General features: G+C 39.4%; 1 protein-coding gene across 1 annotated transcript in view; it reads left to right on the top strand.

Annotated features, from left to right (window-relative positions):
• The window catches only part of CRISPLD1 (cysteine rich secretory protein LCCL domain containing 1), an 89,048-nt gene that overhangs the window by 29,955 nt on the left and 40,053 nt on the right, over positions 1 to 19,040 (top strand). Inside the window, exons 3-12 of the mRNA XM_040432989.1 lie at positions 3,434 to 3,552; positions 3,638 to 3,770; positions 9,758 to 9,873; positions 9,959 to 10,059; positions 11,362 to 11,544; positions 13,619 to 13,679; positions 14,062 to 14,128; positions 17,435 to 17,565; positions 18,407 to 18,450; positions 18,546 to 18,618. Coding sequence (XP_040288923.1) covers positions 3,434 to 3,552; positions 3,638 to 3,770; positions 9,758 to 9,873; positions 9,959 to 10,059; positions 11,362 to 11,544; positions 13,619 to 13,679; positions 14,062 to 14,128; positions 17,435 to 17,565; positions 18,407 to 18,450; positions 18,546 to 18,618 — 1,028 coding nt within the window. The remainder of the gene's footprint in view (positions 1 to 3,433; positions 3,553 to 3,637; positions 3,771 to 9,757; positions 9,874 to 9,958; positions 10,060 to 11,361; positions 11,545 to 13,618; positions 13,680 to 14,061; positions 14,129 to 17,434; positions 17,566 to 18,406; positions 18,451 to 18,545; positions 18,619 to 19,040) is intronic.

Below are 19,040 nucleotides of genomic sequence, written 5' to 3'. Positions count from 1 at the left end.
TAGGGGGTGGGGCCTGGCAAAGGAAGCAGGAAGAGCAAGGGTGCAGTGAGTGGCTTTGCCCGACCCTTGGTGTACTTAACTGCTCATTTGCATATGGATTAAAAATACCTTTCACTCTGCAGTAAAAGTATCTTTACATTCAGTTGAGCCCTACAAGACATTGTGCCTGGTTTAACAATGAATTTTCGGGTAACAGATTCCCCTTTAGGCCTCTTTCACACGACCGTATAGCTTTTCAGTGTTTTGCAGTTCATTTTTCACGGATCCGTTCGGTTTTTTTGTTTCCGTTTCTGTTCCGTTTTTCCGTATGGCATATACAGTATACAGTAATTGCATAGAAAAAATTGGGCTGGGCATAACATTTTCAATAGATGGTTCTGCAAAAATGTAACAGATACGGAAGACATACGGATGCATTTCCGTATGTGTTCCTTTTTTTTGCTGACCAATTGACTTGAATGGAGCCACGGAACGTAATTTGCGGGCAATAATAGGACATGTTGTATCTTTCAACGGTACGGAAAAACGGAAATACGGAATGCATACGGAGTACATTCCGGTTTTTTTTTGCGGAACGCAAAAAACGTCCGCAGACGGAAAAAAATAAACGGTCATGTGAAAGAGGCCTTACTCTGTAGATCCATTACTTTTGGTAAAGTCTCTGATGACCACCAATCTTTAGTCTGAAGGCTTTGTCAAACAAATCACCTGCTCTATCAGTAACTGTGTGGTCATACCGATATTTTCATATTGTAATGGATGAAAGAAAGATGGATGTAAAAGTAAAGTCTACTGTAGTAACACTCCTCAGTTCTCTTATACGCTTTCTATACAGGCAGTTTTTTCCCTTTTCTCTTTCCCTCTTGTAATGTTTAAGGTGCTGATATTGCCAATCAAGACAGTCGAGGAGTTTCTAATTTTAGAGCCCACTAGAAGATAATTTTGTATAATGTTTGCACAGTAGATACCATTAGGAGCAGTTTGTATACTAGAGGCTTCTGGTCCTTACACTAGCGATTCATTTTAATACCCTATTGCAGGCGTTAATATGTATATAAAAATGGGACTTTATGTTATTGAGGTCTTCTATTCTGTCAAGTTTCAGCCATTTGTTATACTCCTTTCACACTTCTATTTAAAGTATATTGAGTATATGTAGCATGAAAGCTCCTGGCACAAAAGCTGAATGCATCCATAGGGAATATACCAAAAGATCGTCCGTATTTGCAGCATTTCCTATACAAACTCTAAAGGCCCATAACAGTGATGCCTAGTTGGCAGAAAGTTATAGCCCATTGGTAATTGAAATTTTTGGGTCAAGTAAAGCCCCATAACTCATGGACAAAAAACATTTTTCCCCCTGCTAGACTCTATTTAGTAAAAATACATCCTAAAAAAATGTTGCAATATATACAGGGGCATCAGTAATCATTTCAAATACAATAAAACTGTATTATCTAGTATTATCTAGATTCATTACACACAGAGTGATCTATTTCAAGCATGTATTTCTTTAATTGTTGGCTAAGTTATAGCCAATGAAAACCCAAAAGTCAGTATCTCCAAAAATGTGAATATTCTATAAGACCAATTAAAATTATTTTTTTTATACAAAAATGTTGGCCTACTGAAAAGTATGTACAGTATATGCACTCAATACTTGGTCAGGGCTCCTTTTGCATAAATTACTACATCAATGCAGCATGGCATGGAGGCGATCAGCCTGTGGCACTGCTGAGATGTTATTGAAGCCCAGGTTGCTTTGATAGTGGTCATCAGCTCGTCTGCATTGTTGGGTCTGGTGTCTCTTATTCTCCTCTTGACAATACCCCTTAGATTCTCTATGCGTTTTAGATCAGAGGCGAGTTTGCTGGTCAATCAAGTACAGTGATACTGTGGTTATTAAACTAGGTATTGGTACTTTTGGCAGTGTGGGCAGGTGCCAGGTCCTGCTGTAAAATGAAATCCGCATCTCCATAAAGCTTGTCAGCAGAGGAAAACATGAAGTGCTCTAAAGTTTCCTGGTAGATGGTTGCTCTGACTTTGGACTTGGTATAGCACAGTGGCCCAACACCAGGAGATGACATGGCTCCCCAAACCATCACTGCCTGTCGAAACTTCACACTGGACCTTAAACAACTAGAATTATGTGCCTTGCCACTCTTCATCCAGACCCTGGGACCTTGATTTTTAAATGAAATTAAAAATTTGCTTTCATCTGAAAACAGGACTTTGGACCACTGAGCAACAGTTCAGTCCTTTTTCTCCTTAGCCCATGTCTTTGGGTCATGAGAAGTTTGACCAAGGAATGTGACAGTTGTACACCATGTCCTGGATACGTCTGTGTGTGGTGGCCCTTGAAGCACTGACTTCAGCCAGAGTCCACTCCTTGTCAATATCCCCCAAATTCTTGAATTATCTTTTCTTAATAATCCTTCCAAGGCTGTGGTTATCCTTGTTGCTTGTGCACCTTTTTCAACCACACTTTTTCCTTCCACTCAAATATCCCTTTAATATGCTTGGATACAGCACTCTCTGAACAGATAGCTTCTTTAGCGATTAAATTTTGTGGCTTACCCTCCTTTTTGAGGATGTCAATGACTGTCAAATCAGCAGTCTTCCCCATCATTGTATAGCCTAGTGAACCAGACTGAGGGACCATTTATGAAACCTTTGCAGGTGTTTTGTTTTATTAGAGTGTGACACCATGAGTCTACAAAATTGAACTTTTTTACAATATTCTAATTTTCAGAGCTACTGACTTTTGGGTTTTCATTAGTTGTGAGCCATAATCCTCAATAGTGTTGAGCGAACTGAAGTATTCAAAGTGGACTTCGATCTGAATTTCAGGAAAAATGTGATTCTCCACAAAGGCGAATTTCCTCGCACTTCGTGATAACGAATCAATTTTTCCCAAAATGGTGGCTGAAAGTAAAAATAAATTATACTCACCTCATCCATTTCATTTCGGAAAAGGCCGTCTGTTTCAGTCTTGATTGAAGACCTGCGGCGAGTGTGATGACCTCACCATGTGATCACGCAGGGTGTGCATGGTGATGTCATTGCTGATGATGTCACTGCATGCCTAATGTGATCAGTCGTCCTTGCCACTTTTTTGAAAAGGGTGAGGGGCCAGAACAACTGGCATATTTATCTTCTTTTACACCAGTTTTCTGGTGTAAAAGAAAACTGAAAAATACTACAGCTAGAGGCTGGCATAGATTTCAATTTAGGCCCACGGACTGAAGGTTTACTCCACATCATAAATTAGGCTCAGCTTTTCAGCAGTTCTCAGGGATATCATAGATTGGCGTAAAGTGCTGGTCTATGATAAATTCCCCCCTTTGTCTTTCATGGATAATTTCTGCACAATATCTGTCTTATATTTATTTTCAAAAGTAACCAAGCTTTTTTTTTTTTTCTCCCCCCCAAGATATGGGATGTAGAACTGGAAAGATCTGCTGAAGCGTGGGCTGCAACTTGTCTATGGGAACATGGTCCTGCAAATTTACTTCCGTCAATTGGACAGAATTTGGGTGCCCATTGGGGAAGGTAAGACAAGTATCCCTCAGTTTTTAGAAAAAGACGTAATTTCATTATGTTGAAAAGTAAGACCTTTTCTGTACTTCCTTAAAAGATACAGACCACCCACTTACCACGTCCAGGCATGGTATGATGAAGTCAGAGATTACACGTTTCCATATCCACAAGAGTGTAACCCTTACTGTCCATTCAGGTGTTCCGGCCCTGTATGTACTCATTATACACAGGTATGTTTTATATCAAGCACGATTAATGTAACTTACATAGAGAATCTTTGAACTTGGAGCACATTCAATGCCCATTCACTGTATATTATTACTAGTACACAGTAACAAAGTTGAAAAAATGCTGTATACAGCGGATTTTCTTTGGATGATATCCCAAATACTTTTTCAGGGTTCTATACACTGATGACCTATCCTTTGTCCTTGTCAGTGGTGTGTGACCATACCACAACATGGCATGGTCAAGAGTGGCAAGACATGCTCGCCCATGCAAGGGCAATATGCCATAGTGGGATTCAATTAACTCATTAGAAACTGTTTATTCAGTTTTAGCTGTTAACGGACATGTGGTTTTGCAGGCTACCACTCAGCCATGAACAATGAACCCTGAATAAACAGTTTTTAATGAGTTAATTGAATATCTCTGTGGCTTGCATTTCTGAGCCGTTCTTGACATGCGGTCACATCCTAAGGCTGTAATGAGCTTCTTTTTATGCATGTAGATAAATGGCCTGTAAGAACTGCAGGTCAATGATGTAGCAAGTTAATGGGCGCTCATTTACTATAAATATATATTAGTTATTCTTGAATCCAAGTGAGAGAAAAAAACAGCACTGCAGTATTCTAAACTGGTCACTTTATTGGAAGAAAAAACACTCAAACAATAAAAAACATAACCTTCTTGACGCCTTCGGGCACCCAGGCCCTTTATCAAAAAAATGGCTTGATCATGAAAAACTGGAGTTAAAATTCATGTTAGAATTAGATTTACCTATCAAAAGAAGACACGTCATCAACAGGTGGGAGTAAACCTGGTGTTGAATTAGCTTTAGGGTAACAGGTATCTGTGGATGGAATGTGCTTCAACAATTCATCAGCACAAGTGAATAGAACACTGTTCAGACACACATAGGATGCATTATCAACACCACTGAAAAAATACTAGAAATAAAGATGGTAAATTAATATATGTATAATTTCCAACATCAATAATAATAAATAACATCATGTCTCCTATTTAAACCTGTTGGAAATCTAATCTCAAGCATAAAAATCCAAAAGGTTTCCCTTGCCAATAACATTTTCCTGTGATTGCCCCCTTTGTATGGTTTAAATACCCTTTCAATTCCGCAGAAGGTGAAAAAAGATAAATCACCCCCGTGGACATAAAAAAAATGTCGAGAAACCGCAGAGGCATTTAATGCCTTTTCAAAGTTTGCATCGGATAAATATTTCCGAATCATAGTTTTTAAGGTATTAGTAGTGCATTCCACGTTCTGCAGTCTACAAGAGGTGCAGCAGATGAGGGACACAACGTATTTGGTATTGCAATTATTATACAAGGATATCTTATAACTGATGTTGGTTTTATATGATGAAAAGGTTTTCGTTTTTGCAACACCGGCAAATTTTGTGTCCACACCTATAAAATCCTTTTGATTTCAACTAAGTGCATGATGTTTTTTCAGAGGGGAACTTGCGAGGGGAAAGTATAAAACCTACAGTAGGGGCCCTTTTTAGCAACACATTGAATACCCCCCTGTAATATGGGAATATGGGAATATATTTATTTATGATGTTGACAACCTGTCTGTACTCCAAGCTATGCACTGTACAAAAACACCTTTCTTCTTGGGCTGGCTCATATATGTACTCCTAGAAGATGATGCCAATAAGTCCCCCCTCCTAGTTCGGGAGGCATATTCAATGCCTTGATCCAATGACCAGGTGGGATATTCTCTAGCTAAAAAATGACTAGATATTCTTTGGCATTCACTCTGAAAAGTCGCATCATCTGAACAGTTACGTCTAGACCTTATAAACTCACCCTTCGGAATATTTTTAATAATGTGTAGCGCATGACAAGATTTTGCATGTAGTAAGAATTACCCGCAGTGGGTTTATTGTAAGAGGCAGAAACAATATCATGATTATACAGTCAGGTCCATAAATATTGGGACATTGACACAATTCTAACATTTTTGGCTCTATACACCACCACAATGGATAAGAAATGAAACAAACAAGATGTACATTAACTGCAGACTGTCAGCTTTAATTTGAGGGTATTTACATCAAAATCAGGTGAACGGTGTAGGAATTACAGCAGTTTGCATATGTGCCTCACACTTGTTAAGGAACCAAAAGTAATGGGACAATTGGCTTCTCAGCTGTTCCATGGCCAGGTGTGTGTTATTCCCTCCTTATCCCAATTACAATGAGCAGATAAAAGGTCCAGAGTTAATTTCATTTCAATTGTGCTATTTGTATTTGGAATCTGTTGCTGTCAACTCTCAAGATGAGATCCAAAGAGCTGTCACTATCAGTGAAGCAAGCCATCATTAGGCTGAAAAAACAAAACAAACCCATCAGAGAGATAGCAAAAACATTAGGCATGGCCAAAACAACTCTTTGGAACATTCTTAAAAAGAAGGAACGCACCGGTGAGCTCAGCAACACCAGAAGACCCGGAAGACAACGGAAAACAACTGTGGTGGATGACCGAAGAATTCTTTCCCTGGTGAAGAAAACACCCTTCACAACAGTTGGCCAGATCAAGAACACTCTCCAGGAGGTAGGTGTATGTGTGTCAAAGTCAAAAATCAAGAGAAGACTTCACCAGAGTGAATATAGAGGGTTCACCACAAGCTGCAAACCATTGGTGAGCCTCAAACAGGAAGGCCAGATTAGAGTTTGCCAATCGACATCTAAAAAAGCCTTCACAGTTCTGGAACAACATCCTATGGACAGATGAGACCAAGATCAACTTGTACCAGAGTGATGGGAAGAGAAGAGTTTGGAGAAGTAAAGGAACTGCTCATGATCCTAAGCATACCACCTCATTAGTTAAACATGGTGTTGGTAGTGTCATGGCATGGACATGTATGGCTGCCAATAGAACTGATTCTCTTGTATTTATTGATGATGTGACTGCTGACAAAAGCAGCAGGATGAATTCTGAACAGTTTCGGGCAATATTATCTGCTCATATTCAGCCAAATGCTTCAGAACTCATTGGACAGCGCTTCACAGTGCAGATGGACAATGACCCAAAGCATACTGCAAAAGCAACCAAAGAGTTTTTTTAAGGGAAAGAAGTGGAATGTTATGCAATGGCCAAGTCAATCACTTGACCTGAATCCGATTGAGCATGCATTTCACTTGCTGAAGACAAAACTAAAGGGAAAATGCCCCAAGAACAAGCAGGAACTGAAGACAGTTGCAGTAGAGGCCTGGAAAAGCATCACCAGGGATGAAACCCAGCGTCTGGTGATGTCTATGCATTCCAGACTTCAGGCTGTATTTGACTGCAAAGGATTTGCAACCAAGTATTAAAAAGTAAAAGTTTGATTTATGATTATTATTCTGTCCCATTACTTTTGGTTTCTTAACAAGTGGGAGGCACATATGCAAACTGTTGTAATTCCTACACCGTTCACCTGATTTGGATGTAAATACCCTCAAATTAAAGCTGACAGTCTGCAGTTAAAGCACATCTAGTTAGTTTCATTTCAAATCCATTGTGGTGGTGTATAGAGCCAAAAATGTTAGAATTGTGTAGATGTCCCAATATTTATGGACCTGACTGTATGCAGTAAGCGGCAAATACAAAAATTTTATATTCGTTGTATTCATAATTTAAAGTGAAACTTAAGTTACGATCGTTGTTATTGATAAAGGTTTCAAAATAAATGATGTCTTCTTGGCAACCCCCCATATAATGAGGAGGTCATCTATAAATCTGCCATACCATATTAGGTGTGGTGATAAGGGAGTATCTTCTGAAAAAATATAAGACTCCTCCCACCACGCCACAAAAAGGTTGGCTAGAGAAGGTGAGAATTTGGCCCCCCTAGATGCGCCTTGCACCTGTAAGAAGAACTCTTTATCAAAAACAAATGAATTGTGTTTCAGCAAAAAATCTACTGAGGACAAAATAAACAGTTTTAGCTCATTATTGTAAGAACTGTAACTGTTCAGGTGATGCGACAGAGCCTGTAGTGCCGATTCATGTGGTATGCTGGAATACAGAGAGGCAACATCACAAGTTACCCAATAATAACTGGATTTCCACTGAATGCCCTTAAGAGACTGCAAAACATGCTTGCTATCACGGAGATAACCTTGGGCCTGTAGTACTAAAGGATGCAAGATCTGATCCACCCACTGACCTAGTCTTTCATTCAAAGAGCCTATACCTGCAACTATAAGTCTCATGGGAGGGGTGAATACCTCCTTGTGGACTTTGGGCAGTGAGTGGAATATAGGGACAATTGGATAAGGGACTAGTAAAAAGTCTCTCATTTCTTCATTCAAAACTCCTAGAGACATACCCTCAGCCAAAAGTTTGGCAAGGGAGTGTCTGAATTGTGGGGTAGGGCCACAAGGTAATTTGCGATAGGTAAGTATAGTAGTTATTTGTGGTTTTAATATAAATGATCAAGTGCAATTGTTTGTTCATTCCTACCTACCATACACACCCTTTCCTTTATCACTGGTAACATATCCCATTTAAATGAGGTAATGTGCTACTGAGTTTCATGTCATCCCAAAAGACGCAATCAACATTTTTTGACTGCAGGTTCTGAGTTTGCAATGTCTATTACACAGCATTAGAATATTAGGCCATTGTGTTGAATATGTTTAATAAGAAACTAGAGTGCTTAACTAAATTCAAGCTAGGTAAAGATGTACACATCTGTATGAACTAAGACACATCAGGAGAGCTGTCAGGTCCTCTTCTAAAATTATTGACAGTACAAGATGCAATAGCTTAAAGGGGTTATCCAACCCCTATAATGATCCCCCTAATTCCCGGGCCCTCATATAGGTTATACTACCTCTCTCCTCGGCACCCACGTTGCTCCTGATGCCCGCTTGGCCACTGCTGCGTCACCCGTGATGTTAGGGAGGGTCGTCCCCGTCGCGGCCTGCTATTCGCTGCCCGTTGCCTGATGTTTTGACGCGATGGGGTGATGCAGTGGTGGCCGTGCAGGGAGCAGGAGTGACGCAGGTGCCGGGGAGGAGGGTAAGTATAACCTATATGAGGGCCGTGGGCATTAGGACAGTCATTATAAGGGTTGGATAAGCCCTTTAAGTGGTGCAGATAAAGCCTAATACCACTCCAGTCCCTGAATAAAAGATGCATTCATGATATGGGTCATACTTTTCTTCATGTCCGAATGATTGACTTTCTATGCAGACACAATGCTGAAGTTATCAGAGGAAGTTTTATTCAGTAGTGTAAGGGAGGATTGATCAGTTTTCAAAGGTTTCAAAATGTAAAGAGCATGACTATAATGATTAGGAGACATATTTGCAATAGGTTCCATTATTTATTTTTCCTTTTTTTTTTTTAAGCTGATATATTCCCAAATAAAAGTTCAACATTAATTTGAGCATAAATCAGCTTAGAATATCATTCAGAAGAGGTCAGAGAGGGTCTGTTGAGCAAGCAGTCACAAGGTGGCCTTTTGCGGCTGCTATGTACTGTGAAACATAGAAACTGCAGTAGCCAACAGTGAACAATATTTTTTTTTTTTTTATAAATCAATTGCAAAAATGTTTCTTTTGGCCCCAAATACATGTAAATTGATAACTAATAATAATGATTCCGAAGTTGTCCATAGCCATCAAATATGGACAAGGACAATCCAAAAAGCAGGTGTAAATGTCTGTAAAAGTTTTATTCATGCATTTATTTACTCAACTGTAAGCTGCTTCCAGGTCTTGAGGACAACGGCAGCCATATTTTTTTATTTCCACCTGCCCTATGCAATACTATTTAGATGATTCTGTGGTTAAAAAGAGCAATTCCATGTACTGTATAACGTATAAGTTAATTGTAATCTGAGACAGCTTCAGTTTAAGATGAGCAATATGTAATAACATGAACTTTCGCATGGGTTCCAAGACTATGCAGACGACATTTTTTTATCATATTATTTGTATGTTATATTATTGATCTTTACATTGCTTTTTCTGTTCAGGTGGTTTGGGCGACAAGCAGCAGAATTGGTTGTGCTATAAACCTGTGTCATAACATGAATGTTTGGGGGCAAATATGGCCAAAGGCAATATACCTAGTGTGCAATTACTCCCCAAAGTAAGTAAAGACAAACAAGTTGTTGACAATTACAAGCATAATATTTTAGTAATTAGTAAATTAATAGTCCTGTTTATATTTAAAGGGGAAACTGGTGGGGCCATGCTCCCTATAAACATGGCCGTCCTTGCTCAGCTTGCCCACCCAGCTATGGAGGAGGTTGCAGGGAAAATCTCTGTTTCCGAGGTACAGTATACATTGTTAACTGTTAACAGTCCTACAAATATAAGCCCTCCAAGACATACTTACAATCGTCAATGCATATGTTCACTCTTGAACACCATTTTGCAATTTATTGTTTATATTTGGTCGTGAAGATATTTAATAAGTGTAGGTTTGTTTTTTGTTTTTTTGCTTTTACTTAATGTATTTGCAATAAAATGTATTAATGTAGAAAAATTTCATATTTATTATTTTTTGCTAGTTTTTTTTACATTCATTTTTTATTACATCTTTTAAAAATCCCATTAAGGAATTACTGTCTCACAAAATAATTTTATACTTACATACTCCTGTATGGCAGTACATTATGCTCTGTGTTTCTATAGCACAGGCTGGGATCAAAGCAACCTTAGGGTGCCCTAACAGAAGGATCACTGAAATTACAGTCCGGCGGTCCTTTCTACGTCCCCAGGGCTGACTGTAAAGGGCTTATCCAGCCTCCGATCAGATCACTGGAATCTAATCGGAGAGGAAAATCCCCTTTTGATCATGCCACAGTCACAGACTACGGCAATCAAAGGTTTATCAGTTGGGATACTCTAAGAGCCGGAGCTGTTAGTTAAATTGCGTCCGTACATCAGGAGCACCCACAGAAGCGCTCAGTCCCCTCTAAAACAGTGAGGATAAAAGACAGTGGGTGGTCATTAAGGGGCTAATCTTGTTTTATGTTCTAAAACGCATATAATCTGTGAATCATTTCATTGGAGATTTAAAAATAACCGGCAAGGTATTGTTTGTTGAATTCACTTGGCACATACTCATGGATAATAATATTTACCTACTGCAGTGAAAGGGCCGTGTATCTGGTATTTCTGTGTATTCATACTGAATAATCCATATTTTGTAAGACATTTCAACACTGGAGTCATGCCTCCTGACATGAGGATTAATGACCATCTTGACGTCCCCTGGAGAAATAGTTTGGTGGTCTCACCTCAGTCTCCAGTGAACCAGAGTCTTCTTTTTTTAAACCACAACTAGTAATTAGGTTGAGATTTACACAGTTGGCAGTCGTGTAGGGAAGATGCTTATTACTGGTCTGGCCATGCTTTTTCCTAGAGATCAAACAAGGTCACTTGAGTGTGTAGACTATACTTCTGGGCCCATTCCCAACATACATTTCTTCACACAACCTCAGCTATAATATCATTTTTAAAATGCACTATGAAGTGGGATTTAACCCCAACCAATATTGTGTATATGTTTATGTATAATATATATGTTGTATAGGCCTGGTGCATATCCACATGCTTCTTTTTTCTTCAGGAGATGGTTCAGATTTGCACTATCCTATTCCTGAGCCTGAGGAAGAGACCAATGAGATCGAGAGGCAGCGTTCAAAGGCACTTGACACAACTTCACAGAGTAGAGCGAGGACCCACTCCCCAACAAGTTCCACTAGGACTGACAGCTATGATAGCAATGAAGTGATCAGTACAGAACAAATGTGTGAGTTAAGCAGCATGATACCCCAGGATGTTCATTACAAATTGTTGTAATGGTAGATTTACACATGCCGATAGTTGGGCAGATTATCGGGGACGGACGCTCCTGCGAAAAATCGTTCCCGAAAATCTGCCCATCTTAAGGTGCAGCCGATCACCTGATGAATGAGCGAAATGCTTGTTCATTGGTTGAAACTGTCATTAGTGCAGTGTCAGTGTGTTCACTGTGTCATGGGTTGCCGTGCCCACTCTCTTCAGTTGCTCTTGTAAACTGGCTGCAGGCTTCTGTCTAGACTGGTTGCCTTGGGTGTCATGTAGTTGCGGTGGGCTGTGTGTGAACTGTTCCCTGTAGATGCATGCTCCCCTCCCTGTTTGTCCGGTTCAGGTGGGGTTAATGTTCTGGTCTGGGTGTGTGTGCTAGGTGGTCAGATGACTTTGTTAACCTGCTATATTATCCTGTGAGCTGCGGGTTTGGGGGTTAGTCTGTCTCCAGCTTTGCAGGGTGCGGGATCTATGCACCTGACCTGGGGTTTTGGCTTGTGCTCTGTCTGTGTGGTCACCTACTGAAACACTAAGGTCACCTTGTATTGATCTCTGCTTGATGTTTCCTTGCATTCATGTTTTTTCTTAGCAGCTCTGTCTGTGACCGACATTCATCCGTTCCGCATGGGGTCCAGACATCTGCTTGTCTGGTTACAATTCTTGTTTTCTGGTTCCCATTATGTCCGGTCTGAACAGTGTCCTGTGTTCGATTTATGTTTGGGTTACTGTTTGTGTGTCTGGGTTCCAGTCTGTCTTATGTTTGTGTGGACCGCTGGTGCTTGCATCAACATCAATCTCTGCAGGTAAGTGGCCAAGTGCATCGGGACTATTCTGCAGGTGCCACCAGTGAGCCCTCGGGTAACTTCATTTCGCTATCAGGAACTCTGTGAAGAACGGGGCTCACTGAGACTTCGCCCTCTGGGTATGGCACCAAGTCAAACAGCGTACTTGGTCCAGTGGTATCACCTGCCACTTAACCCTTACTTGCTGGTCCAGCTTCCTGTCTTGTCTGGATCTCTGCTAAGAAAGCATTTGTGATGGTCCTTGCCTTGTTGTCTGATTTCTTGCCTTGGTGTTGTTTGCCTGAGAAATTTTCTAGGGGTCTGTATGACCCTCGCTAGAATATGACATGCAGCAAGTAAATTATTGCTTCTGGGTAGAGATTTTGTTGTCTAAACAGCGATCTTCTGCCTAGAAACAATTCAACTGTATGAGGAAGAGCAATCACAATAGCCATCGCTCGTTCTTATACCGTGGAAGTGATTGCTGCATGTAAATGCAGTGCTTCACCGCAACTGAACGGGCAGCCTGTTGTCGGGAAGGAACGCTTCCTTCCCAATAATTGGCTCTTCCTTTTCATGTGTAAATCTACTTTAACTCTTTTATATATTAATACATTTTACATATTAATATTCTTCACAATAACAGTTTTATCTGTTGTCTCCTGATAGCATTGTTGTCTTTTTTTTATTACATTAAATATGTCCATTATATGTACCTATTTGATTAACCAGCAGATCAACAGATTTTATGTAGATTCACTTGGAATGTCTTTGTATTTGATAAACAGTTGGGGAGATGTATTATTACTGCCTTTAAGGATTTTTTATTTTTTTTTTAAACAGGGAGACTGCTAATTATAAAAAAATAATCATCATCCCCAACCCCCTCTGTTTCAGTTCTGCCTCTTCGTCCCTTCTGCCCTTACCATCGAGCATTATTATACTGATTGTGATATGATAAAACACTTGACTGGTGCAGCCAAACACTGGCCTGAACAGTCTTGCTACATCGTGCAATGGAGGGGAGGAGAGGAACAGCAACAAGGGGACAGAGGAGGTTTCAGGATAGTAAGGGTTACTACCTTTTCCCAAAGGATTTGATATGTCAGAGACATATCAAAAGTTTAGATAGGTGGGGTCTGAGTGCTGAGACCAACACTGACCCTTAGAACGAGGGGAGAGAATAGCATTGCCTTTTAACTTTATAGTTTTCAGTTTTTATTAATGTTTCTTTGTTTTTGTTTTTTCTTGAAGCTCAGATAGTAACTTGTGAAGTCCGCTTGAGGGATCAATGCAAAGGGACAACATGCAATAGGTAATTGAGCACCTTCAGAAGCATGCAATAAAGGGCAAATCGCTTTTCATGTAATTTAAATGTTTAAAGGTTTTTTTAAATGATCATAAATGTAGCAAGGTGATAAAATAAAACTATAACTACTGCTCAGTCCTTATTTACTTGGTCTGCAAAGACCATTGAGGACCCCTGAAACATTGGCCAGATTGAACAGATGAGTCATGGTTATTTATTTATTTTATTTTTTCATTTATTACCTCATTTCCTGCTGTTTTATTGTGTTTTCTTTTCTAAAATTCAGTTTTATACTTTTTCCCCAAATCTCTCCTTTTTTATATATATTTTTATGTTTTATATATTTTTACTTCAGCATTATGCTACAGTTTAGACTTATATTTTTTAGATATGAATGTTCAGCTGGCTGTTTGGAGGGCAATACCAAAGTAATTGGAAGTGTATTCTATGAAATGGTAAGTACCAAAGTCCCATCTTCTAAACTTCTCCAGTTTTATGTAGAACTTATCATTCGTACATCAGTTAAGTCCTTAAAGGGGTTCTCCGGGAATTAAGAAAATGAAAATACGTAAATATTACTTTATTATAAATATATTCCCAAATACCTTTCATTAGTTGTATTGGTTCGTTTTGTCTAGGGAGCAATGATTAGAAGAAACAAAATGTCTGCCGTCCTATCAGTACACACAAAACCTGTCCTAATAACACAGCAGGACAAGTTACTTCACCACAATGAGCGGTAGTGCTGCCTCATCTTCCTCTCTGCTTTGCTTGTCAGGGATTATGATCCTAAATACAGTTTAATATGATATTTAGCTGAATCTTTGTGGGAATGGAGTTCATGAGGAGACATTTAGTACAGAAAGAATGGACAGGACAGACTGTGGTAATGTGGGACTGTGGTAATGCAGACTGCATACAAGATCTTCTGATCGTTAGCCATATCTGCTCATGAACTCAATTCCAACAGAGATTCAGCTAAAAATCTTATCTGTATTAGGGATCATAATCCCTGACAAGCAGAGAGGAGGATGAGACAGTTCTTAATTTCAGTGTTATGAAATAACTTGTCCTCCTGTGTGATTAGGACAGGTTTTGCGTGTACTAATAGGACAGTGACCATTTTATTTCTCCTAATGATTGCTCCCCAGACAAAATGAGCTATTATAACTAATGTAAGGTATTTGGGAATATATTTATAATGAAGTCATATTTAAAGAGGACATTTCACCGATTATGACAATGTGAACTAAGTATACAGACATGGAGAGCGGCGCCCGGGGATCTCACTGCACTTACTATTATCCCTGGGCGCCGCTCCGTTCTCCCGCTATGCCCTCCGGTATCTTCGGCCACAAAGTTATGGTAGGCGGAGTCTGCCCTTGTTCTGCTGTAGTGCTGGCCAATCGCATTGCAGAGCTCACAGCCTGTGAGAAAATAACCTCCCAGGCTGTGAGCTCTGCGCTGCGATTGGCCAGAGCTACAGCAGAACAAGGGCAGACTCCGCCTACCATAACTTAGTGACTGAAATCTCCGCCTACTATAACTTACTGAGCAAAGATATCGGAGGGCATAGAGGGAGAACGAAGCGGCGCCCAGGGATAATAGTAAGTGCAGTGAGATCCCCGGGCGCCGCTCTCCATGTCTGTATACTTATTTCACATTGTCATAATCGGTGAAAGGTCCTCTTTAAGTACTTTCATTTTCCTTATTCCTGGAGAACCCCTTTAAAGGGATATTCAATTTCCACATAATCATCTATTCACAGCATAAGGGATAACTATTAGATTGGTGGGTGTCCAGTTGCTGTGTCCTAGAAAAGAATGGAGTGGCAAGTCGGGCCCCAGTGATCTCTACAAGACTGCTGGAAATAGCTGAGGGCTTGTACTTGGCTGTCTCTCGCAGTCCCATGGAGATGAATGAAGTGGCAGTGCACATGCTTGACCTGCTGCTCCATTCTTTTAGGTGATATCTGTAAGATACAGGGCCCCTGTTTTCTTGAGATTTGAGGTTCCCAATGGTTGGATCCCCAGTGATCTAAAAATGGGACTGGCAATGTGGCTTAACCTTTTTTTTAAATTATTTTAAAGGGGTTGCCTCACTTCAGCATTTATCATGTAGAGAAAGTTAATACAAGGCACTTACTAATGTATTGTGATTGTCCATATTGCCTCCTTTACTGGCTGGATTCATTTTTCCATCACAATATCCACTGCTCGTATCCAGGGGTTACAACCACCCTGTAATCCAGCAGTGGTGGCCGTGGTTGCACACTATAGTAAAAGGGCAATTTTCCTATAGTGTGCAAGCATGGAAGCAATATGAACAATCACAATACATTAGTATGTGCCTTGTATTATCTTTACCTACATGATAAAAGTGATTTGCTGAAGTAAGACAACCCCTTTAAGCACACCCCTGCAATTGAACCATGATAAATCCCTTCATCCTATGTATAAAGGGGTTGTACTACTGTATTTCAGGAGGAAACCAGACCACACATGATTTCTGCCTGCATTAAAGAATAGATTATTACTTAGATGGCCGATCTGCACCGCCACTTGGTTTCTATAGGTGGAACTCTGTCTACCCAGCTGCCGCCGGGTGAAAAGAGCAGGCAGGTTTCCTCCTGGAACTGGACAACCACTTTAAGATATGACATCAATATCAGATAAGGAGGGTTTGATTTGACTGTGGCAGCACCACCGTAACTAGGAATGGCCACTACAGTGTTAAATGCTTTATCTTTCCGGTGCCTTTTTCCATCTTCGCAGCTAATAAAAACAACTACTAGGTAATCAATATTTACATTCTTGAAAAACCCCTGAAATAGAGAAGCATCACCTGTACCATTTCTTAATAACTAGTTCCACATTGTGTCTCTATCTCAGCCAAAACTGACCTATAGTCAACTGAAAGTCTAAGTAGCTTGAATTTCCAATGGCAGGTGCAGTGTAGACAATGAAAAGAAGGAATGCTTATTTATAAACTTTTTTTGTTATTTTTTTTTTGGAGGTCATTAGAGGGTTTCCACATTGGGATAACCCCTTTCAGGTTCAGTAGTTAATACGTTTTCCTCACCTATTACCTTCTTTTGGCTGTGTATGGGAATAGGGTGACATGTCATGTGACAAGATGTTGTAGATGAAGGGGACTCGTTCACAGCTAAATGCCAGCTTTTGGAAAGGGTTTGATTACACTGTAAAACTTCTGCTTGAAACAAAACATTTTTTTGTCTCCATAAAAGTGGAGTTGTAAAATTTGCCTGGTTTATTAATGTATCATTTTTGGTGCAAAATACTGGTCTAAAATAAGCCAATCAAGAGTGTGCCTATAGAAGTGTGCAGTGCCTAAAATGTGCCAAATCTAATCACCAATGTGAGGGATTTGGTGCATCTTCTGCATGTCTTGTTTAGGCTGTTTAGCTGTGATTTTAGACTGGATTAGTAAATCTGCCTCAGTGTTTTATGTTCCCCCTTATTCAATTTATAAGCCAAAGTATAGAAATAGAGCCGATCCCTTGTGTTGGTTACTCACATTCCATATGTTTGGATAGAAGTATCTTGCACACATTTAACAGATTTCACTTTAGAGCCCAGGATCTTTAGGTTACACCTCTGGGTCAAGCTGTACATAGAATTGGCAGCAGAGGTGTTGGATAAAAAAAAATAAAAATTTAAGGACTGAACTTTAATATAAAATCATATATTTCTGCATTATTTTGTTACAAAATCCATTGAAAATTTTCTATTTGTTATCAGCAATCAAGTATTTGTAGATCAGCCATTCATTCTGGTGTAATAGATAATGAAGGAGGATGGGTAGATGTTACTCGACAAGGGAGAAGAAATTACTTCATAAAATCTTACAGAAATGGAGTCCAGGCAATTGGGTGAGTTACCCTATAAATGCTTTTAACTACTAATAACCATTGGGTCCCTTTAACTTATGGCATACTGACGTGGAGTTCCAGAAAGTTCTTCTAAGCTTTCAATTGTTAGTCATTTTGCCTTTAGATGTTACTGGTTTGTAATGAAATTATTTCAGTAGGAACCTGCAATGATGTTCTATTGTTTAGACAGAATAATGCAAGAGTCCAAGATTTGGGCTTTATGTAAGGTTCTGAATGAAGCATTCTCCCAGAATGCTTCATTCACTTCTGTGGGAGTAAGAACAGCCGAAACAGCTATGTTTGCATGCTGGGAGTTGTAGTTTCACAGCAGCTGGAGTGCTGAAGGTTGCTGTTCTAGGCATTTTGCTCATCCACTGACTAATGGCAGGGGATTTTCAGGTGAACCCAACCTTTCTATAATATGATTGAGTCAGGAATAAGTCGGACATAGAAATCCATATGGTAGACTATAAAAAAAGATTGTATCACTAAAAAAAGACATATGTTCTTCTAGCTCAGCATATTATCCTGCAAAGTTGATAGAGGAAGGCAAAAATTCTCATGAGGTAAAAGACAATTTTCCCCATCTTAAGGAAATAAAAATCCTTCACGACTCAAAATCTTGCAATCAGAATAACTCCCTGAATCAACAAACCTTCTCCAGATTTCTAGGAACTATAACCTGTAATATTATTACACTCAGTTACTCTTTAAAGGAACCTAGAAATAAATAATTGTTCAGAATTAGTCATTTTATTTTGCTTACATCATGTTTTCTATACCTAACAGTAAAATATCAGTAATGAAAACACCTCTAAATATGAATTTCTTTATCCAACAGAAAATATCAATCTGCTAATTCCTTTACAATCTCTAAAGTTTCATGTAAGTATCTAAATTTGGTGTGAATATTGTACAATTAAAACAAATCCAATACAATAAATATGCATATATGATTTATTTCCATATTGTTTATACAGTTCAGGCTGTGACATGTGAGACAACAGTGGAGCAATTATGTCCATTTCAACCTCCAGCTTCGCACTGTCCAAGGTGAAGTATATACAAAATATTAATTTTATACTTTTAATTGAATTAGTAAATATTGGAATTATAGAAATGGGGTTGCATAAAGTATTATTGTAAATACATGTATTTGATAGAAAGTGTCTGTCTCAGCAGGCAACAATAACTTTAAATTTTCAGCACCTTTTTCATAATTTGTAAAGCATAACTAATAATGTCCAATTGGCATTAAAGGGAACCTGTCATCAACTTTATGCTGACCTCGATGAGGGCAGCATAAAATAGTGACAGAAATGCTGATTTCAGCAGTGTGTCACTCATGAGCTAAAAGTAAGTGGTTGCTGAGAACCAGCATCATAATCATTGCAGCCCAGGCCTGGAAAAGAGTCACATCTACCTGAGAAGAGTCCTGGTTATTCCTAATCTCCTGCTCTCCTCGCCCATCTGCT

Source organism: Bufo bufo, chromosome 5, assembly GCF_905171765.1.
Source record: "Bufo bufo chromosome 5, aBufBuf1.1, whole genome shotgun sequence".
Lineage (NCBI taxonomy): Eukaryota > Metazoa > Chordata > Amphibia > Anura > Bufonidae > Bufo > Bufo bufo.
The sequence above is the reverse complement of the archived record's forward strand: the minus strand, read 5'-3'. Positions and strand labels throughout refer to the sequence as shown.